Source organism: Saimiri boliviensis, chromosome 5, assembly GCF_048565385.1.
Source record: "Saimiri boliviensis isolate mSaiBol1 chromosome 5, mSaiBol1.pri, whole genome shotgun sequence".
NCBI lineage: Eukaryota > Metazoa > Chordata > Mammalia > Primates > Cebidae > Saimiri > Saimiri boliviensis.
Genome location: NC_133453.1, coordinates 25,080,338 through 25,104,439, shown reverse-complemented (window position 1 = coordinate 25,104,439; position 24,102 = coordinate 25,080,338). Strand labels below are relative to the sequence as shown.

The window sequence follows — 24,102 nt, the reverse complement described above, 5'->3', positions numbered from 1 at the left end:
CTCTCCTTCCCTCCATCCACTTCTAACAAGCTCACAGGTAACTGTCCACAAATCTTATCACCGTACATTAGCGTATATATGCTTTTACACAAATAGGATAGTATTATACATACCCACTTAGCAATAGATCATAACCATCTTTCCAAGTCACTATCTATAAATCCTATCTCATTGTTTTTCAAGGTATATAGTCTAGATTTTTCCTTTTCATTGACAGCAAAACTGCTGTCAATCTATTTTTTTTTTCTGTGTAAAAACATTTATTTTTACTAATGTTTAGAATACAGGAATTAAAGAAAAAAAAGACACCTCAACTCCAAAGCGACAGTGAGTTAGGTCCTGCCCGCGGCCAAGAGGGAAGGCTACTCCAGGGTGTCCTGGCATGGACTGTTCCCCCACTACTTAATGTCAGTGCCACGAAGCAGAAAACTTGAGGAATTAGGGTGTAAAGACCTTACCAGCTGCTAGCGAGCGTGCAAGGGAAGAAAGGGATGTCTATGTGGTTTCCCCATGAGCTGAGAGCCAGGACACACAGGGCAGGTGGCAGAGGCTCCCAATTCAGTTAAGGGCAGGAGGCTGTTGAGTTAATTTAGATGCAATATGTAGGCTATTCTACCTTAAAAAGAGCTGGGGAGCGCAGCCTAAATGACTGACACAGAAGCCCAGGAGCATTTGGATCACAAGGAATACCCACAGGCTGAGCCAAGAGAAAAATGTAAATCTTTACTAGACACTGCCACAGTCCACTTGGGCAGATTCCCCAAAGCTTCATAACCTTATAGGTTTCTGTACCTTCAGTCAGCTTTATATATTAAACAATGAACCAGAAACTGAATGAGCCTTCAGTTTGGAAGGTGTTAACTATCGGTGGGCAGGGAGATGATATCATTATTTGACAGGGAAGATAGTCAAGAAGTCTCAAGGGGCTGGGTGCAGTGGCTCACACCTGTAATCCCAGCACTTGAGGAGGTTGAGGCAGGCAGATCACCTGAGGTTTCAAGACCAGCCTGGACAACATGGTGAAACACTGTCTCTACTAAAAATACAAAAATTAGCTAGGCATGGTGGTGTGCGCCTGTAATCCCAGCTACTCATGGTGGGCAGGGGGCCAGACTGAGGCAGGAGAATCACTTGAACCCACGAGGTAGATGGTGCAGTGAGCCAAGATCACGCCACTGCCCTCCAGTCCAGGCAATAGAGCAGGACTCCCTCTCAAAAAATAATAATAATAATAAAGTCTCATGAGAAAAAAAATGGGACAGTAGGATGTCATTTCCTTTCTGAGCTACTTAAGGTAGCCTTAAGTTCTACTTAGGGCAATCTGTATGTTTCACTCGGACTACAATTTCTTAAAATTCTACCTTCCATTCTATCCCATGCTTACCTTCTATTCCAGATCTGTTGGTTGTGTCCGGGTATCTGCCCAGCCTCTTCGACTGGAGCCTTTATTTGAAATAATCCCTTTCTCTTAGCCCCATATTCACACAATATGACATTATTCTAGATTTGCCTTGATTCCACATTCTGCTATCTTCTATCTGCCTATACCCAGTGCTTAAGGCTACTACTGATCTGGAGATGACATTCAGAAATCGCCATCTACTACCATCAAAGGACAGGAGGTTCTAGCCAAATGACACGAATAACTTTATACGGGAGAGGAAAGTGCCAAGTCATCATACCTTGAGGACAATGGTGGTTGGTGTGGTATATGTAAAGTATTTAGAGCAGCATCTGGAGTTCAGCGAGTGCTCCATAAATGTCGGTTGTCATTGTTCTTATTGTCTGATTCTGTTTTACCAAGCCACTTCTTGTATGTTCTCTGTCTCCTCTCACAGATTTTGTTAAAGGGGAGAGACCATACTGACCAGTCAAGTTTATGTCCCACCTGAGGGTTATATGCATGTGGGTTTATACAGCAGTTCTTGAGAATTTGGTAAGTGTGAGTAAAATCCTGTGTGATGGTTAATTTTATGTGTCAACTCAGCTGGGCCACAGTGCCAAGATATTTGGTCAAGCATTAGTCTGATGTTTCTCTGAAAGTGTTTTTTGGATGATTTTATGTTTAAATCAGAGGACTTTGAGTAAAGCACATTACCCGTCATGATGTGGGTGGGCCTCATCTACTCAGTTGAAGGCCTTAATGGACCAAAGAGTGACCTCCCTAAAGCAAGAAGGAATTCTACCAGCAGACTACCTTTTGATTTGAACTACAACTCTTCCCTGGGTCTCCAGTCTGCTGGCTTCCTTCAATCAGAATCTGAACTTGCCAAGTCTCCACAATCATGTAAGCCAATTCCTTAAAATAAATCCCTCTCTGTCTCTCTCTCCATCCTGTTGATTCTGTTTCTCTGGACGATGCTGACTAATATGCTCACTAAGGTCAAGCAGCCCTAGCCCAGAAAAATATCAGGTTCAGAGATCTGCATAGTTATCATCAGAGCAGAACAGAGCAGAAGTCACCACACCAATGGTACTGCAAGCCTGTGTGCAGGAAAACTCTTTTTTAAAACCGTCAGATCTCATGACAGTTATTCACCATCAAGAGAACAGCATGGGAAAGACTTGCCCCCATGATTCAGTTATCTCCCACCAGGTCCGTCCCACAACATGTGGGAATTGAAGATGAAATTTGAGTGGGGACACAGCCAAACCATATCAGTTAGCATACATCTTCTTAATCAAAAGTGTAAAAGCAGCCAGTCACAGTGGCTCATTCCTGTAATCCCAGTGTTTTGGGAAGCCAAGGCAAACAGACTGCTAGAGGCCAGGAGTTTAAGGCTATCATGAGCTATGATTGTACCTCTGTACTGTAGCCTGGGCAACAGAATAAGACCCTGTCACCAAAATAAATAAATAAATAAATAAATAAGGCTTTTTTAGCAGAGTCCAAATGTGAAAGCTACGTACAATTGCCTAAAGGAACTGCTGAACCATAGAAAGAGGCAGTAAAACAGATCAGAGAACACTAAACAAAGTGAAGCAGTGATGGAACAGAGTAGAATGAAATCTTTTGGAGGTAATAAAACAGAAGCCCTGGAGGGCTGGGCACAGTGGCTCACGCCTGTAATCCCAGCACTTTGGGGGCCAAGGTGGGTAGATCACCTGAGGTCAGGTTTCAAGACCAGTCTGGCTAACATGATGAAACCCCATCTCTACTAAAAATACAAAAATTAGCTGGGCATGGTGGCAGGTGCCTGTAGTCCCAGCTACTAGGGAGACTGAGGCAGGAGAATCACTTGCAACCGGAAGGTGGAGTTTGCAGTGAGTAGAGATCATGTCACTGCACTCCAGCCTGGACAATGAAAGTGAAATTCCATATCAAAAAAAAAAACCAGAAGTCCGGGAAATTAGCCTTAATCAGCAGCATTCACCAAGGAAAAGCAAAACCTGGGAAAAATGTGCCTGGAAACACTTCCTGAAATGTGGTCACCATCCTCAAACCAAACATAGCTGTCACCCCACTTATATGAAAATTCCTTTCATACTCATTGGCACCAACAAACCACAGAGACAGGTTTATGAGCAGACTTTGCTTATACATTTTGAAATCTATATTGAATCGCAAACACTATCTGTTCCTTTCTCTCAATTTCAATCATGATACTCATTATGTCTCTGAAGCCACAAAGCGAGATTCAAATCCTGGCTCCAAACTCAACAGCTGTGTGGGCTTGGATACTCTGCTTAAAATGGAAATAATGATGGTGCCTGCTTCATTGAGTTGTTGTAAAAGAGGACATAGTTAATATATGCAAAGTGGTTAGAGCAGTGCCTGGCACTATTTTATTATTATTAATATCTTAGAGAATAAGTTCACTCTGTATGATTACAAATATTAAATAAATAATAAAGTGCATCCACATGTCATTAACAATTATTAAGTTCCCTAGAGCAGAGTGTATTATGTAAAGTACAACTACTTTAATGAAAATGATAATGATTTAGGGACATGACTTTGAGACTGTCTACTGCTTCTTAGTCAAACATAATGTACTTTATGGCATCATTCAAAGACAAGAGCAATAATTTTTCCACTACTTAGAGATTTGCAAATGCATCATTTCTTCTGCTGAAGGTCTGTACTCCATCAGCTCTGAAAGGCTTATGTAAATGAAAGTAGATTCTGTCTGTGAGATTTAAATAATGTTGTTTTGTATTTTTTTTGACACCAAGTGACTTTAAGCTCATGCCTTTATTTCATTATTTGCTCATATATATACATATATATATACATATATATACATATATATATATATATACATATATTTTTTTTCTGACGTTTTTGTTTGGAACACTATAAATTTAGCCTTAATTATTTGTGGTCCTTCCTCTACCAGCTTCAGATTCAAAGGAGAATGCAGACAGTGAATACACTGTCTTGAAATTATTTTCCATAATTCAGAGAATTCCAAATATGGACATTCCTAGCTCTTTTGTGCTGCTGCTACTCAAGGAAAAACATTATGTTCCATTTTTCTTAATACCTTTCTTGATCTTCTAAATTGAATCACCCAAAAAAATATCTAGGGTTCCCTGTTCCTTAGTAAGTAAGTGAAATTTGATTTTCTTCCAAAACTAGAATCCTTTTTTTTTTTTAATTAAAATCTGTACCGATTTTATCCTGTGTGGAAAAGAAAATAAGCAATAGTAATAAATATGAAACTCATTCAAAGTTAAAACAGCCCCCCTCTAGTTTCCCACTTTCACCTTACAAATCAACAGTGAATTCATTTTTCAATTATCCTAGACAAAATGGCAACAATCATAAGTAGTAGTGCTCCCTGCTATAAACATCTTTAAATACCAGTAGTCCACAGGCATGTTTTATTTTATTTTATTTTAAGCTATCTCCTATTGGAAAGAAAACATATTTCATTTAGCTGACATTTTTTAATTGAGTTATTTTAAAATCTGGGCATTTTATATGAAAATTTGGATTTTCAGCTTCTTTTTAAAATTAAAAAGTTCCAGTATTTGTTGGTCCACATTCCCAACATGGCAAGCAGCTGTCTAGAGCTTAACAGCTGCTCCCATTAAAGGCAGTATGAGTTTCCAATGCCATTCAATATGTGAGGCGAAGAGCAGGGGGTTCCCACTTCCCTCACTGATGCCTAGTAGTCCCTGGAGAGAGTTGAGATTGCAACCTCTGTTTTCCACCTTGAAATGTTTTTCCTTTTTTCCCAGGAATGAAGCGATATGGTTTGGCTGTGTCCCCACCCAAATCTCACCTTGAATTGTGATAATCCCTACATGTCAAGGACAAGGTCAGGTGGAGATAATTGAATCATGGGGCAGTTTCCCCCATAGTGTTCTCCTGGTGGTGAATAAACTCACAAAATCTGATGGTTTTATAAATAGTAGTTCCTCTGCACAAGTTATCATGCCTGCTGCCATGTAAGACATGACTTTGCTCCTCCTTTGCCTTCCATCATGATTGTGAGGCCTCCCCAGCCATGAGGAACTATGAATCAATTAAGCTTCTTTCTTTTATAAATTACCCAGTCTTGGGTATGTCTTTACTAGCAGCATGAGAAGAGACTTAATACGTGAAGCACTGTCACAATTCCAGCATTTTAAATGCACATACTTTGATCCAACAATTCTACTGAAAAATCTATGGAAGGTCATACAATATATATGGATGTCCACTACAACGTTGCTTCCAATAGAAAAAAAATTGAATCAACCTAAATATTAATAGGAACTAGTAGAACAAATGATGGTGAATCCATACAAGAGAATACTAGAGAGTCCTCTAAAGCAAAAAGTAAATCTAGGCATATAAAAATGGAAATACGTCCAAAACATATTAACTGGGAAAAAAGCAAAATACAGAACAGTACATAATATGTGATCCAATCTGTGGGGAAAATGGATTTCAACATTTCAGAAGAAAGCATAGGCAACTTTTAAAACATTACTTTTATACTTTTAAAAGAAGGAAGTGGCCAGGTATGGTGGCTCATGCCTGTAATTCCAACACTTTGGGAGGCCGAGGCATCCACACAGACACCCCATCCAAAGGTCACCAACATCAAAGACCAAAGGTAGATAAAATCTACAAAGATGAGGAAAAACCAGTGCAAAAAGGCTGAAAAGTCCAAAAACCAGAACACCTCTTCTCCTCCAAAGGATCACAACACCTCACCAGCAAAGGAACAAACCTGGATGGAGAATGAGTTTGATGTATTGGCAGAAGTAGGCTTCAGAAGGTGGGTAATAACAATCTCCTCCAAGTTAAGGAACATGTTCTAACCCAATGCAAGGAAACTAAGAATCTTGAAAAAAGGTTAGGGAAATTGTTAACCAGAATAACCAGTTTCGAGAAGAACATAAATGACTTGATGGAGCTGAAAAACACACCACAAGAACTTTGTGAAGCATACACAAGTATCAATAGCCAAATTGATCAAGCAAAGAAAGAATATCAGAGATTGAAGGTCAACTTAGTGAAGACAAGATAAGAGAAAAAAGAATGAAAAGTAACGAACAGAGCCTCCCAGAAATATGGGACTATGTGAAGAGACCAAACATACATTTGATTAGAACCAAGTTGGAAAACACTCTTCAGGATATTATCCAAGAAAACTTCCCCAACCTAGCAAGACAGGCCAACATTCAAATTCAGGAAATACGGGAACAACCACAAAAATACTCCTCAAGAACAGCAACCCCAAAACATAATTGTCAGATTGAACAAGGTTGAAATGAAGGAAAAAATGTTAAGGGCAGCCAGAGAGAAAGGTCAGGTTACCCACAAAGGGAAGCCCATCAGACTAACAGCGGATCTCTCTGCAGAAACCCCATAAGCTATAAGAGAGTGGGGGCTAATATTCAACATTCTTAAATGAAAGAATTTTCCATCCAGAATTTCATATCCAGCCAAACTAAGCTTCATAAGCAAAGGAGAAATAAAATCCTTTACAGATAAGCAAATGCTGAGAGATTATTGTCACTATGTATCCTGCCTTACAAGAGCTCCTGAAGGAAGCACTAATTATGGAAAGGAAAAACTGGTACCAGCCACTGCAAAAACATACCAGATTGTAAAGACCGTCAACACTATGAAGAAACTGTATCAACTAAAGGGCAAAACACCAGCTAGCATCGTAATGACAGGATCAAATTCACACATAATAATATTAACCTTAAATGGAAAAGGGCTAAATACCCCAATTAAAAGACACAGAATGGCAAATTGGATAAAGAGTCAAGACCCATCAGTGTGCTGTATTCTGGAGACCCATCTCAGGTGCAAAGGCATACATAGGCTCAAAATAAAGGGATGGAGGAATATTTACCAAGCAAATGGAAAGCAAAAAAAGCAGTGGTTGCAATCCTAGTCTCTAATAAAACAGACTTTAAACCAACAAAGATCAAAAAAGACAAAGAACAGCATTACATAATGGTAAAGGGATCAATACAACAAGAAGAGCTAACTATCCTAAATATATATGCACCCAATACAGGAGCACCCAGATTCATAAAGCAAGTTCTTAGAGAACTACAAAGAGACTTAGCCTCCCACACAATAATAGTGGGAGACTTTAACACCCCACTGTCAATATTAGACAGGTCAATGAGACAAAAAATTAACAAAGATATTCAGGACTTGAACTCAGCTCTGGACCAAGTGGACTTAATAGACATCAACAGAACATTCCACCCCAAATCAATAGATTATATATTCTTCTCAGCACCACATTGCACTTATTCTAAAATTGACCATATAATTGGAAACAAAACACTCCTCAGAAAATGCAAAAGAATGAAAATCATAAGAGTCTCTCAAACCACAGTGCAATCAAATTAGAACTCAGGATTAAGAAAACCGCACAGCTGCATGGAAACTGAACAACCTGCTCCTGAGTGACTACTGGGTAAATAATGAAATTAAGGCAGAAATAAATAAGTTCTTGGAAACCAATCAGAACAAACACACAATGTACCAGGATCTCTGGGACATATTTAAAGCAGTGTGTAGAGGGAAATTTATAGCACTAAATGCCCACAGGAGAAAGCAGGAAAGATCTAAAATCGACATCCTAACATTACAATTAAAAGAACTAGAGAAGCAAGAGCAAACAAATTCAAAAGCTAGCAGAAGACAAGAAATAACTAAGATCAGAGCAGAACTGAAGGAAATAGAGACAAGAAAAACCCTTCTGAAAAAATCAGTGAATCTAGGGGACGGTTTTTTGAAAAGATTAGCAAAATATGTATTAGACTTTATTGCTAGTCAGACTAATCAAGAAAAAAATAGAGAAGAATCAAATAGACACAACAAAAAAAATGATAAAGGGGGTATCACCTCCGGTCCCACAGAAATACAAATGACCATCAGAGAATACTATGAACACCTCTAAGCAAATAAACTGGAAAATCTAGAAATGGATAAATTCCTGGACACGTACACCCTCCCAAGACAATCAGGGAGAAGCTGAATCCCTGAATAGACCAATAACAAGTTCTGAAAATTAATAGCCTTAACCAAAAAAAGCCCAGGACCAAGCAGATTCATAGCTGAATTCTACCTTAACCAAAAAAAGCCCAGGACCAAGCAGATTCATAGCTGAATTCTACCAGAGGTACAAAGAGGAGCTGGTTCCATTCCTTCGAAAACTATTCCAAACAAAAGAAAAAGGACTCCTCTCTAACTCATTTTGTGAGGCCAGCATCATTCCAATACCAAAACCTGGCAGAGACACAAAAAAAGAAAATTTCAAGCCAGTATTCCTGAAATTGTTGTGAAAATCCTCAATAAAATACTGGCAAACCGAATCCAGCAGCACATCAAAAAGCTTATCCACCACGACCAAGTCAGCTTCATCACTGGGATGCAAAGCTGGCTCAACATTACACAAATCAATAAAAGTAATCCATCACATACACAGAACCAATGACGAAAACCATATGATTATCTCAATAGATGCAGAAAAAGCCTTCAATAAAATTCAACACCCTAAACTGTCAATAAACTAGGTATAGATAGAACATATCTCAAAATCATAGAGCTATTTATGACAAACCCACAGCCAATAGCATACTGAATGGGCAAAAGCTGGAAGCACTCCCTTTGAAAACTGGCACAAGACAAGGACGCCTCTCTTACCACTCCTATTTAACATAGTATTAGAAATTCTGGCCAGGGCAATCAGGCAAGAGAAAAAAGTAAAGGTTATTCAAATAGGAAGAGAGGAAGTCAAATTGTCTCTGTTTGCAGATGACATGATTGTATATTTAGAAAACTCCATCATCTCAGCCCAAAATCTCCTTAAGCTTGATAAGCAACTTCAGCAAAGTCTCAGGATACAAAATCAATGTGCAAAAATCACAAGCACTCCCATACACCAATAATAGAGAGCCAAATCATGAGTGAACTCTCATTCACAATTGTAACAGAGAGAATAAAATACCTAGGAATACAACTAACAAGGGATGTGAAGGACCTCTTCAAGGAGAACTACAAACCACCGCTCAAGGAAATGAGAGAACATGAACAGACGGAAAAACATTCCATGCTCCTGATTAGGAAGAACCAGTATTGTGAAAATGGCCATGCTGCCCAAAGCAATTTACAGATTCAATGCTATCTCTATCAAGCTACCATTGACTTTCTTCACAGAATTAGAAAAAAATACTTTAAATTTCACATGGAATCAAAAAAGAGCTCATATAGCCCAGATAACCCTAAGCAAAAAGAACAAAGCTAGAGGCATCATGCTACCTGACTTCAAACTATACTACAAGTCTACAGTAACCAAACAGTATGGTACTGGTACCAAAACAGATGTATAGGCCAATGGAACAGAACAGAGGCCTCAGAAACAATGCCACACATCTACAACCATCTGATCTTCGACAAACCTGACAATAACAAGAAATGGGGAAAATTTTTCCCAACACTATTTAATAAATGATGTTAGGAAAACTGGCTAGCCATATGCAGAAAACTGAAACTGGACCCTTTCCTTACACCTTATACAAAAATTAAACCAAGATAAATTAAAGACTTAAACGTAAGGCCTAAAACTATAAAAACCCTAGAAGAAAACCTAGGGAAATACCATTCAGAACATAGGCGTGGGCAAAGACTTCATAACTAAAACACCAAAAGCAATGGCAACAAAAGCCAAAATTGACAAGTGGGATCTAATTAAACTAAAGAACTTCTGCACAGCAAAAGAAACCATCATCAGAGTGAACAGGCAACCTACAGAATGGGAGAAAAATGCTGCAAGTTTATCCGTTAGACAAAGGGCTAATATCCAGAAACTACAAAGTACTTTAAAAACTTACAAGAAAAAAACAACCCCATCAAAAAGTGGGCAAAAATTACAACAGACAATTCTCAAAAGAAGACATTTATGTGGCCGATAAACACATGAAAAAATGCTCATCATCACTGGTCATTAGAGAAATGCAAATCAAAACCACACTGAGATACCATCTCATGCCAGTCAGAATGGTGATCATTAAAAAGTCGGGATACAATAGATGCTGGAGAGGATGTGGAGAAATAGGAATGCTTTTACACTGTTAATGGGAGTAAAAATTAGTTCAACCATTGTGGAAGACAGTGTGGTGATTCTTCAAGAATCTAGAACCAGAAATACCATTTGACCCAGCAATCCCATTACTGGATATGTACCCAAAGGATTATAAATCATTCTACTATAAAGACACATACACATATATGTTTATTGTGGCACTGTTTACAACAGTAAAGACTTGGAACCAACCCAAATGCCCATCAATAATAGAATGGATAAAGAAAATGTGGCACATAAACACAATAGAATACTATGCAGCCATAAAAAGGATGAGTTCATGTCCTTTGCTGGAACATGGATGAAGCTGGAAACCATCATTCTCAGCAAACTAACACAGGAACAGAAAACCAAATACCGTATGTTCTCACTCATAAGTGGGAGCTGAACAATTGGAACATATGGGCACAGGGAGGGGAACATCCCATACCAGGGCCTGTTGGGGAGTTGAGAGAAAGGGGAGGGATTGCATTAGGAGAAATACCTAAAGTAGATGACAGGTTGATGGGTGCAGCAGCAAACCACCATGGCACGTGTATACCTGTATAAGAAACCTGCGCATTCTGCACATGTATGCCAGAGCCTAAAGTATAATTTAAAAAAAAAAAAAAGGAGGAGGAGGAGAAGGAGGGGGCTTCTAGAGGACCCATTACACCGGGCCCAAGGACCAGCATAAAAAAGACGCAATGGGCCATTTTGGAAGCTGTGCTTTTCAAGAGGGCTTTGTAGTTCATGTTGCCTTTGCTGTCTTTTGAAAAGTAGAGATAAGCGGGCAGAAAGGCGGGAGCTCCTCTAGGAAGAGCTGCCAAACTCAGCTCCAAATGCCTTTTCCAGCCCCTGTCACACTTGCATGGGGCCCTAGTAAGACAGAAAGAGACAGAGAGAGACAGAGAGAAAGAGAGAGAGACATGACATATTATTTCTGTATTGCTGTTACTGCTTTGGGCAGAGTCAGGGACGAAGAGGAAGAAAAGAAAAGAACTGACTCTGTTTTCACCAGCAGAAACCTTAATGGGTTAATGTAATACAGGAGTGTAAGAATTTGTTCTTTCCACTAAAGAGAAAACAAGGCCACGCATTCCCAATTACATGCTCAGAAAGGGCAGCCAGGGAGCGTGGTTCTTGGCAGCAGCAGGCTTTCTGACTTGCCTTCAGTGTTGCCCATCACAGAGGGGATTTTGCTGGGGACATGGGCAGCCAGAGGTAGTGGGTGCTCGGCCACTAGTGGGATGTTACACACCACCCACTGCGGGACTCCCAGCCCACCCTTCCCCTGGCCTCAAGAGCAGAGGCAACTGCCTTCCCCCACCCTGTGATCCACATCTCTAACCCTTGGGCATCCAAGCCACGTCAGAATAAAAGGACCGGGACACACGGCACTTCTAAAAGTTATCACCTCCTGCTAAAATATGTTTTTTTGGGGAGAAATCATTAGCAATGAATTACCAAAAATAAAAAACCTCCATAAGGAAAAGACGAGCTGCATGGCACCCCCTGCAATATACACACTAAACCCAACTGTAAGTCTCCCTACCCTGCTCAATTCCTCTAGATACAAAGAAGCATGGAGGGTGTATTTAATACAGGTTTCTCCTCAGAGCTAGCTGATGAACACAGAAGTCGGAAAACCTAACTCAAACATGACTGTTGAAAGAAAGGAGAAAAAAACTATGATCCTCTTTGCTGTTTTCTCTTAATATACAGAGTTCTCTCCTTTTTAATATTCTAGTGTTCTTAAATCAATAATTTAGGATTTAGAGTTATTGCCAGGGTTCAAGCCTTATAACAAGAAGTATCTCAAATATATAATGGATCCACTGCTGTCTGTTCAATATGCACTATTTAAGGACTTTAAACAGGAAAAAAAAGAAAACTAATTCAGGCTTCACTATTCAAAATTAGTGATAATGCAAAGTACCCTTCAAACTTCAGTCTGAATCAACTGCAGCTTGCTAAACAACTGGAAAGATTAGAGATGGACTGTTTACGCCATTTAAGATGATAAACTATCTTCTCACTCTTCAACAGCCTTGCCTTGCATGTAATTTGTGCCATTAAAGTAGGAAGTGGAAATGAGTCTTATCTGTGTATCAAGTAGGTCAATGAAGACTAGCTATTATTAGCAACCAGTGATAATATATGCTGCTAAAGTACCTGCCCTTCATTACAAATATCTCATCCCTCATTCTTTTTGTAATTTCAAGCTGATCTTCTGAGGAATTTTGCTATACAGCATCATCTGCACACAATAAGACATCAAAAGGTGCTCACCTCTGAGTCTTTGGCCTGCTGATTACGAATGACTATCAGATTGTACAGAGTTCTGTCGTCATCTGCCTCTGTGTGGGACACATCATGGGGCATACTCCATAAATTCTTTTCATCATCCCTCACCAGAGTTGCTCCAAATGAGGGATATGGGTTGCTGTCACTGTGGTATAAAAAAAGGAAAGATTAGGGTTTTATAATATATATAATGTTATATATCATATACATGCAACATGCAATACAAATTAAAACTTATATAATACAATATATAACTATATTGTCCAAAAGGTCTGAATAGTCTTTGATAATTAAGCATAACACAACGGAACAGTAAAAACAAACCAAAAATATAAATAAATTACTTTAAAAAGAACAGAGAACAGATGTACCTGAGCAGAGGTAATTACTACAGTTAAATATGAAATTCAGCACTGAGTACCCCAGAAGCTAAGAAACAAAGAAAATCCACTTCTTTTTTTTTGAGACAGAGTCTCACTTTGTCACCCAGGCTGGAGTGCAGTGGCACGACCTCAGTTCATTCACTACAGCCTCCACCTCTCAAGTTCAAGTAATTCTCCTGCCTCAGCCTACCAAGTAGCTGGGATTACAGGCACCTGCCACCATGCCTGGCTAATATTTGTAATTTTAGTAAAAACAGTGTTTCGCCATGTTGGTCAGGCTGGTCTTGAACTCTTGGCCTCAAGTGATCTCCCTGTCTCAGCCTCCCAAAGTGCTTGGATTATAGGCATGAGCCATGGTGACCAGCCAGGAATAGAATTCTTGTGTGATTAAAAGAAGAAAACTATTAACATGAAGGGATGAATGTTTGACTGGCTCTGAGTTCAAGGAAACACAGTAAACTCGGAGTACAATGATATATAATATCTATCAAATCCTTACACCAGGAAAATTAAGTAATAAATATGCATACCCAAAGACTTTCAATAAACAAGTCAGAATGTTCAGTGAGAATTTCAGTAGCCTCATTCTGTACATTTGTTTTATGATTATCCCTTATAAGGTGGTACCTGGGTGTGGACTTACAGAGAAGATTAGTGACAGAGGATCACATCTGGGGCACGCCTGCACACAGCCCCAGTTAACTTCTGTGACCCCCCAGTTGACTTCTGTGGGAAGGACAGGTAGGGTCACACTGAAGCTATTCACTTCATCTAATAACGTGTGCAAAACGCTGGCTACATGCTAATCACAGGGCTCAATAAAACTGTGAGCAAAATAGACATGGTCCCGGTCCTTGGACCTCACTAGAGTCTAGAAATATGGGAAATACATTAATGAGTGATCACGTGACTGTATAGTAAAAACTGTGATAACTGCCTTTAAGGGGGAGCTCAGGAGGCGATGAGAACATATGCAAGCTGACATCAGATAGGTGTCATGAAGAAGAGGTGCTGGAGATTCAAGTGGAAAAATAAACAGTTGCAGGCAAAGGAAACAGCATTTTCAAAGGCCTAGGGTGGAAGGAAACTGGAAGTGTTAAGATGTCAACAAATATGGGATGCTCAGAAGTTGCTCAGGAAATCTTGCAACAGGAAGCAAAGTGCCAGTCCCCAGACTGGGGATCCCACTCAACCAGGGAGGGGCTCCAGCCCTAGAGTGATGGGGTACAGGTCAGACTGCCAATCACAGCCTCAAATTTGGAAAGACAAGGCTGGGAGTGGTGAGTCACATCTATAACCCCAACACTTTGGGGGGCTGAGGCAAGTGGATCCCTTGAGGTCAGGAGTTCAAGACCAGCCTGGCCAACATGGCAAAACACCGTCTCTACCAAAAATACAAAAATTAGCCAGGCATGGTGACACATGCCTGTAATCCCAGCTACTTGGGAGGCTGAAGCAGGAGAATCTCTTGAACCCAGGAGGCGGAGGTTGTGGTGAGCCAAGATCGCGCCATTGCACTCCAGTCAGGCAACAAGAGCAAAACTCTGTCACACACACACACACACACACACACACACACACACACACACAAACACACACACACAAATCTGGGATGAAAACCAGGGCCCACTTAGGAAAACTAGGGCAAAAGGTGAGGACGGGATGTTGGAACCAAAGCTAGCAGGAGTCCAGCTACCCGAATTAGCATGGGGCTTAGAGACTGAACGTTGAACAGTGTCCTCAAATCCCTCTGGCTGCAGGTCAGAAGTTTAGGGTCTGGGACTGAACAAAGTAACTGGCCCTATGGGGAAAGGAACAGCTGATGGGGAATCAGACACAGCTCAGCACACTATGCTCACAACCACACTGTTTTTGCTGATTGATACCACAAAGGCTAGAACACAGGCAGCCCAGCAGCCTGGCCCTTCCTAACAGTGATGAACCAGTGAAAGAGGAGGGAGATGATGCCTTTGGGCCCTGCCCATGTGAACCTTAATGAGCATGTCAAATTCATTCATTTCATTCATTCCATTATTTGTTCATTCAACAAATGTGGAATAAATGCCTGCTGTATACGGAGTACTGGGCTGGGTGCTACAGAGACATGAAGACAAATAGGACATCATCTCTGCCCTTAACATAATTCTAATGCAATGAGATCAGTACATTTTTTAAAAAAAAGTATTACACAGATTGTTGTAGGAACAAAGAGGAAGAAGTAATAAATTATGTATAATGAGAAGGAAGTTCAAGAAAGATGGAGAAAACAACATCTAACCATATCTGAGGACTGACCAGGCTTCCATCAGGAAGAGAAACAAGGGCAAAGGATCACCTCAAGCCAAAGCAGTGTATGGAGGCTTCAGGAACCACAGGGTTGGGGAATCAAAGTATTTCTGCATGACTGCCACACGTGGTGCATGGAGCAGGGGAAAGAGAGGGACACGAAGAAGAAAAGGTAATACAGGGTCAGACTAGAAGTAGTGCTGGTGCCCATGCTTCATTTTGTGAACTGCAACATTATCAACAGGATTGTGAGCCTTGTCAGGTCTGGATTTTAGAGGAATAACTCTGGACGAAGGAAGAACAAGAAGCTGGCTTTGGAGGGTGTCACAATCAACTGTCACATGGGGGTAGGTGTAATTTTCAAACCATGCTCTTCGAGGTCCTGGTGTCAGGGGGCCTTGGGACCATGGAGGGGCAAGAGTGGAGGAAGAGATGGGCAGGACTTTCCTGGAAGAGACAGCAGCCCACAAACCAACCACAACCAGAGCAGCTTCTCTATTCAAGTATTCTTTCTTAGTGCTAGAAGGAAGATTGTTTGGGGCACAGGAAAGGTGGGGTTCTATTGCTAAACAAATACTTAATTTTGAAGGTTCTGAAATCATGTCTGAGATAAAGTAAGCAAGGTTGAGAGTGAGGGAAATAGCAGTGAGCGTGGAAATGGGGACCGATTCCAGCAGCACCTGAGAGAGGGCGACAGCAGCCCATGGTAGGAGGCAAAGAGGTGCCCACAAGGGTGATGCCTTTAAGTGTGGCATGTGGAGCAGAAGCCTAGGCTGACCTTACGTGTCTGCAGGATGTTCAGGGAGATGTCAGGGATCCGGGTTTAGGAGCAAGGACAGGGCAGAGATCTAGAGATGAGGGCAACACACAGCATTTCATGGCATCACAGAAGCAGGTCAGAGGATCAGAGGAACGGTCTTAGCAAAACAGGAGAGGGAAGAGAATAGGTGAGTCAAGAAAGAGAGATCAGGCAAGACAAGGAGGAATTCCAAAGAGCAGGTGGACACCAGAGATGTGTCAATGATGAAGGATGCTGACCCCAATTTCTTTCTGCAACCAATGATACACAACCACTGCATAATATATTCAGTGCTTGAGCCAAGGGCTCCTACATTCCACCCCTCATGTTACATAAGCATCTGAGGTAAGAAGGATGGATGGCATTGACCCACTTTGCAGATAGGGACAAGATTAATGCAGTGCTTGACTTCTTCTGGGCCAGGCAGCCAGCTGACAGTCCCCTCAACATGAGTTCCCCAGTGAGTATCTCAGAGCAGCCACTGTCATATAACTTAACATCCAAATGCTGTGACAGGGATGCACTCACAGCAAAGCAGCTGAGATAATGACTACCTGTGTGGATGCTCCCTGGACAAATCAGCAGGTTCCTTCCCCTGGGGCTTGTCCCAGGACGCATTCTCCTTGAGTCACCCAGACCTGGCACAGAGCTTCCACCAGGCACTGCAGCCATGGCTTCCGACACCACAGTAAATGCACCTCTGGGGCAATGAAACCTCGGAACTTTTCCGGACATCTTCCATCATTCCCAGATGTGTTTCATTTCTATGTCTTTTCTCCTCAACAGCTGGGTAAGCTCCTCTAAGGCAAGGGTTGCATCTAGTATTTCTTCTACTCCCCACATCACCAAGCAGGGTCCAAGGACATAGCAGTTGCCTTAAAAGTACTTGTTGAGGCTGAGCGTGGTGGCTCACGCCTGTAATCCCAGCACTTTGGGAGGCAGAGGGGGGTGGATCATGAGGTCAAGAGATCAAGACCATCCTGGCCAACATGGTGAAACCCCATCTCTACTAAAAATACAAAAATTAGTCAAGTATGGTGGTGTCCCAGCTACCTGTGGTCCCAGCTACTCGGGAGGCTGAGGCAGGAGAACGGCTTGTACCTGGGAGGCGGAAGTTGCAGTGAGCCAAGATCACGCCACTGCACTCCAGCCTGGCGACAGAGCAAGACGCCGCCTCAAAAAAAAAAAAAAAAAAAAAAAAAAAAGTATTTGTTGAATGCAACAAACTGTGCTGTGATTCCCAATTGGCTGAAGGAAATCCCAGACATAATTCATTGTTACCACCTTTTAAAAAGTTCTCTAAAGCAGGAGTTTTAGAAAGGAGTCAGTATGTACCTGAAAAATCAGTAAAAATTATATTAGACCATGAATAATCTGGCCACCTTTTACTTTACTAAGCCACAATTTCTTTTCCTATTTTAAAATGACCTAAATAAAATAAAGTAAAATAATACAATGCTCTCAGCTGCCTCCCTAGCCAATTCCTCACTGTCTCACAAGCTCTCTCTCTCTCTGCCTCTCCTCTCTCTAGCTGTCTCTGTATTTGTCTCTCCCCTCTTTTTCTCGCTTATCTCATCCATCCACACACATACACGCATGACTTCAGCCAATATAAAACACTAGCCGCTCATCCTTAATCTACAAGTTCAAGTAAATCTCTGTAGGAAGGTCAACCCCAGCCCGTTTTAGGAAGTTCCCATGTCTCAAGAAGGTGAGTGCCTCCTGGGTTCTCACCGTATCTAGCCCTACCCAAATCAGAAAGAGTGTTCCCCTAACAAGCCTCCACCTCTGTGTAGTCACTGATATTCAGGGGATGATGTAAACCAAAGAGAACCAACCGCTGTGCCCCTGGCTGGCAATGCCTCCCAGCAGTGTGTTCTCTGCAAGCTCCTGGGCCCTCCCCAGCAGGTTCTGACCCGCTCATGGCCACAAAGCCGCCTCCTCCACTCTGCCCCGCTGCCTCTCGAGACCCAGAACTCGCTCTTGCTTTCTTCTTATTCAGTAGTTGCAAGTCAAGTTTCTTTGGGGCATAGGAAAGGTGGGATGCCACTGTTAAATAAATAAATAAATAAATAAGTTTTTTCAAAATACTGGTGAAAATGGGCCAGGCACGGTGGCTCACGCTTGTAATCCCAGCATTCTGGGAGGCTGAAGCGGGAGGATCACAAGGTCAAGATATCAAGACCATCCTGACCAACACAGTGAAATCCCATCTCTGCTAAAACTACAAAGAAAAAAAAATAGTTGGGCATGTTGGCATGCACCTGTAACCCCAGCTACTCAGGAGGCTGAGGTAGGAGAATCACTTGAACCAGGAGGCAGATGTTGCAGTGAGCCGAGATCGTACCATTGCACTCCAGCCTGGTGACAGAGCAAGATTTTACCTCAAAAAAAAAAAATACTGGTGAAAATGCACAGGGGGTGTGAGCTCATTCAGCAGCCTCAGAAGCCTCTGTGAGAGTTGGCCTGGCTCACCAGGTCCTGGGTCCCGTTCTCTGGGCCTGCCGCTTTCACTCCTGCACAGCCACCAGGTCACCGTATCAAGCCGCATTGTTCTAAAACTTTCAACTCTTTGAGCAGAGAAACTAGAACAGAGAAAATCATACAGCAAAGGGTTTAAGGAGAAGCAGCTTTGGAACCTCTGTCCATCCCAGACCATGAAAGGCTCTGGGGCTTGTGTAAGGAGAATGTAGTGCAAAGGCCCCGAAGTCTGGGCCTGAGCCCTGGGAGGACAGATGGAGGGAAGCGGAACACAAGTCAGAAGCTTCCCTTTCTCTCCCTCCCCCATATAATGAGTGCTAAAAGGCTCTAAAGAAAGTGAGAGTAAAGGCTGCCCAGTGGCTCACGCCTATAATCCCAGCACTTTGGGAGCCTGAGGCGGGCGAATCACTAGGTCAAGAGATCAAGACCATCCTGGCTAACATGGTGAAATCCCATCTCTAAAAATACAAAAAATTAACTGGGCATAGTGCCATGTGCCTGTAGTCCCAGCTACTCAGGAGGCTGAGGCAGGAGAATCACTCGAACCCAGGAGGCAGAGGTTGCAGTGAGCCAGATTGTGCCACTGCACTCCAGCCTGGGCAACAGAGTGAGATTAGATGACCAAAAAAAAAAAAAAAAAAGGAAGAAAGAAAGTGAGAGCAGTTGTTTTTCCCCTGGCCACCATCTGCTGATGATAAATATTTTATTAACATCAGGCATTTGAGAGGTGGCTCTGATGTTACACACTAAGCTGCTTTTACTCTTAAAAGGAAGGGTGTGAAAAGTCTCAGATTTCACCCTTAATCCCACCCAGGGGCACAAGCCCCAATCAATCCAGAGTCTTTTCTTTCAACAGAATCTCTAGCTAAAAAAGAAACTCGAGGTTTGTAAGCACTAACTTCTGCCTGGGGACATGGCTGCAAAGTGCTAGTCAGCCTTGAAGCAATTTACCAAGAGTTCCTCCCGATTTCTCACTACTAACGAGGGCTGCCTGTAAAAGACCTTGGCAGGCTCCACAAAGTGCAGTGCACACAGGCTGGCTGCCGCACCAGCAGTTCCAGTGACGCTACTGCTCTCCTCACAGGCCATGTGGCAGTGGCCACTAGCTTAAGACTGAAACTCTGAAAACAGCAAAGAAAGAAAATCTCCAGTCAACAGCAACCAATGGTCCAAAAACACAAGCTGCCAGGTCCACGCCCTTGACACTCACAGACTGTTGGTCTGATTTCCTGCTAGGAAGTCGCTGGCCTGCTACCACTCCCGACCCCCCAACAACTCCGGGCTTCAAGACCTTTCCCTTCTTCCCTCTACTAAGACCTCCCTGGGATGGTGCAGGTGAACCTGAGATCTTCTCCCTCGCCAGCCTCACCTTCCTTCCCTCTTCCCTCTCCTTCTTCATCTTTCCTTCAGTCCTTCCTTTCTCCCCTTCCTGCTTTCTTTCCTTCTTTCTTTCTTCCCGCATCCTATCCTTTCTTTGTTTCTCTCTCCTTCTCTTTATCTCTTCTCTCTTTCTCCTCCTCTCCTCCTCTTTTTCCTTTCTCTCTGTCTTTCCATCTCTCCTTCCTTCCTTCATTCTTTCATTCTTTCTGGCTTCACTGCTTCCGGGACACATACTAGCTTTCTCTTACCTGTGATCAAGTATTTAAACATGTGTTATCCCCAAATTTAATTTTTTTTATTTATTTGTTTCTTTTTTTTTTTTTTTTTTTGAGACGGAGTTTCGCTCTTGTTACCCAGGCTGGAGTGCAATGGCGCGATCTCGGCTCACCGCAACCTCCGCCTCCTGGGCTCAGGCAATTCTCCTGCCTCAGCCTCCCGAGTAGCTGGGACTACAGGCACGCGCCACCATGCCCGGCTAATTTTTGTATTTTTAGTAGAGACAGCATTTCACCATGTTGACCAGGATGGTCTTGATCTCTTGACCTCGTGATCCACCCGCCTCGGCCTCCCAAAGTGCTGGGATTACAGGTGTGAGCCACCGTGCCCAGCCTTGTTTGTTTCTTTTGAGACAGAGTCTCACTGTGTCGCCCAGGCTGGAGTGAAGTGGCACAATTGTTCCATCCATTCTGGAGCTTTCCTTAGCACTCACCACCTACACTCATGATCTCCTTCAACCCCAGAGATGTGACCTGGCTCAGTGTGAAGGAAGAAAAGCCCTGGGCAGCCTTTCCTGCCACCCGTCTCTGATGTGTCCCACCCTTTGGGCTTTCTATTCTCACACTGAAGCAGAGCCCTGTGTGATCCCGCTTCATACATCTGTACCCTGCTTTCAAGGCTTGAGGACGATCCTGACAGGCACGCTGTGAAGCAAGCACTGTTTGTATTTGTGTCACCCAGCCGAGGAAACACGAGGGCTCAGGAAGATGAGACCCAGTCTTTGGTCTCTCCTCTGCTTTCATTCACTCCTGGTCACTTCATCTAGTTCCATGCCTTTAAACATCATCTACATGAGGAGGACTCCCAAATCTGAATCCCCAGCTCAGTACTCTCTCCCAAATTTCAAATTTCCCATCTCCACTGGGATGTCTCACAGACAACACAAGCTCAGCGTGGTCCAGACCAAGCAACTGCTCTTCCCACTAAACATAACCACTGGCTCCCGACTCAGATGGTGGCAACTCCACATCCTTCCCATCGCTCAGGCCAAGACCCTGGAGGGCATCTCCCACTCCTTCATCCCTACATCCTGTCCATCAGAAAATCCTATTGGCTCTACATTAAAAAATATCCACCTCTACCACTACACCCTGGGCCAGGGTTTCTTATGTGTTGCATAAGAATTTCTACAACTATCTTTGTTACCTATCCATTTCTTTCTAGTCTTAACACAACAGCCAAAGTGATCCTTTTAATACGGAAATCACATCATGTCATCCCTCAGCTCAAAACCTGCCAGTGGCTAACCCATTTGGCCCAGAGTGCAAGCCCAGGTCCTGCAGTGGTCCACAGGCCTGCAGTGACACTCTGACCGCTCTGCCCTCTTCCGTTCCCTGAACCCATCAGTCACACTCTGACCTCAGGGCCCTGGCACTGGCTGATCTTCATCTGCCTAGAATTTTTTCCTCCAGGCAGACACATGCCTCACTCCTCCCTCTCCTTCAAATCTTTGTTTAAACACCACCTCCTCGACAAAGCCTGCCCTGACCATTTAAAATTGCAAACATGCCCCCTTCCTTGCTCTACTTTTATTTCCCACTGTTTATTGTGACCCCCACCACTACCGCCACCACCACTAAAATAAAGCCACAAGGACACGGGTCTATATATAGTTTGCTCAGTGATGTGTCTCAAGGGCTTAAAACAGTGCCTGGCAAGAGAATTGTTGACCCCGGGAGGCGGAGGCTGCAGTGAGCAGAGATCATGTCAACGCACACCAGCCTGGGTGACAAGAGTTAGACCCCGTCTCAAAAAAAAAAAAAAAAGAAAAACAAACAAACAAACAAAAACGGTGCCCAACACATAGTAAATGCTCAATAAATAGTTGATGAACCAATGCACTCTTGTTTCCCAAGTTCACGGGACTCTAAACTGTAGAGATGAGTATGGACTCTGTGTCTTCAGGCTCACAGACAAGCCCCTAACATTTTTTTAGCAGTTTAAATGTTTGAAAATTGGCCTTACAATCTTGTGGGAGGAAGCAGATGATAAGCACATATGTTTATGTCACATGATAATCAGGACTATAAAGAAATACATAGTGAGTAAGGGACACAGTGAAGCATGGGGCACTGTTTTAAGAGGGCGGTCAGGGAAGAATGTTCTGGTAAAATGACTTTGAGCAGAGATCTGAATAAAGTGAAGGAGTTATCCATGCAGGGAATTAGAGAAAGAATCTTCGAGGCAGGGCGGGCAGGAAGTGTAAAGCCCTGAGGCAGGGGTGTGGGTGGTATATTTGAGGAACCAGGAAGTAGCCAGTATGACTGAAGGATGAACAATTAATTTTACCTTATATGATGACGTTAAGCTATACTTAATAGCCCCAAACTGGAAACCACCCAAAAGTCCAAGAGTAGAATGGGGGCACAAAAGGGAATATATTCGAAAGCAATAAGAACCATGAACCGCGGCTACGCAAAACACAGAGGACTCTCAAAAAGCTCCACCAACAAAGTTAAGTTATATGAGAACACGCAGTTTGATCCCATGTATGCAAAGTTTGAAGGCAGGAAAAACAAAAGTGCATCTATAAGGTGCACACATAGGTGGGAAAGCTATAGAGAAAAACAGGGAAAGGACTATCATAAAAGTCTAGCCATAATCAAGAAAGAGATGCCGGGCGCAGTGGCTCAAGCCTGTAATCCCAGCACTTTGCGAGGCGGAGGCGGGTGGATCACGAGGTCGAGAGATCGAGACCATCCTGGTCAACATGGTGAAACCCCGTCTCTACTAAAAATACAAAAAACTAGCTGGGCGTGGTGGCACGTGCCTGTAATCCCAGCTACTCAGGAGGCTGAGGCAGGAGAATTGCCTGAGCCCAGGAGGCGGAGGTTGCGGTGAGCCGAGATCGCGCCATTGCACTCCAGCCTGGGTAACAAGAGCAAAACTCCGTCTCAAAAAAAAAGAAAAGAAAAGAAAGAGATAAGGGACTGGCAATAGCTATCTCTTGCCATGGGAGGTGGTTACAGGAGTATTCTCTTTCTAGTTATTCTTTTTTTTTTTTTTTTTTTTTTTGAGACGGAGTTTCGCTCTTGTTACCCAGGCTGGAGTGCAATGGCGCGATCTCAGCTCACCGCAACCTCCGCCTCCTGGGTTCAGGCAATTCTCCTGCCTCAGCCTCCTGAGTAGCTGGGATTACAGGCACGTGCCACCACGCCCAGCTAGTTTTTTGTATTTTTAGTAGAGACGGGGTTTCACCATGTTGACCAAGATGGTCTCGATCTCTCGACCTCGTGATCCACCCGCCTCGGCCTCCCAAAGTGCTGGGATTACAGGCTTGAGCCACTGCGCCCGGCTCGAGTTATTCTTTTTTTTATTTTGACACAGGGTCTAGCTCTGTCACCCAGGCTGGAGTGCAGTGGTGCAATCTGGGCCCACTGCAGCCTCTGTCTCCCAGCTTCAAGTGATTCTTCTTCCTCAGCCTCCAGAGTAGTTGGGATTATAGGTACCCACCACCACAACAAGATACATATTTTTTTTAATTTTTAGTAGAGACAGAGTTTCCCCTGTTGGCGAGGCTGGTCTCAAACTCCTGACTTCAAGTGATCTGCCTACCTCAGCCTCCCAAAGTGCTGGGATTACAGGCACAAGCCAACCGTGCCCAGCCTATAGTTTTTCTTTATACTGAACATATTTGTGTATGGTCTGTAACATCGTA

General features: G+C 42.9%; 1 protein-coding gene across 3 annotated transcripts in view; it reads right to left on the bottom strand.

The window, feature by feature from the left end:
- The window catches only part of MREG (melanoregulin), an 87,347-nt gene that overhangs the window by 37,906 nt on the left and 25,339 nt on the right, over positions 1 to 24,102 (bottom strand). For 2 of the 3 annotated variants that reach the window (XM_039470166.2, XM_039470165.2), the window contains exon 2: positions 12,825 to 12,984. In XM_039470166.2, coding sequence (XP_039326100.1) covers positions 12,825 to 12,984 — 160 coding nt within the window. Of the gene's footprint in view, positions 1 to 12,824; positions 12,985 to 16,861; positions 17,056 to 24,102 lie in introns of those variants that run through there. The other variant, XM_074399057.1, reaches the window with a different exon arrangement.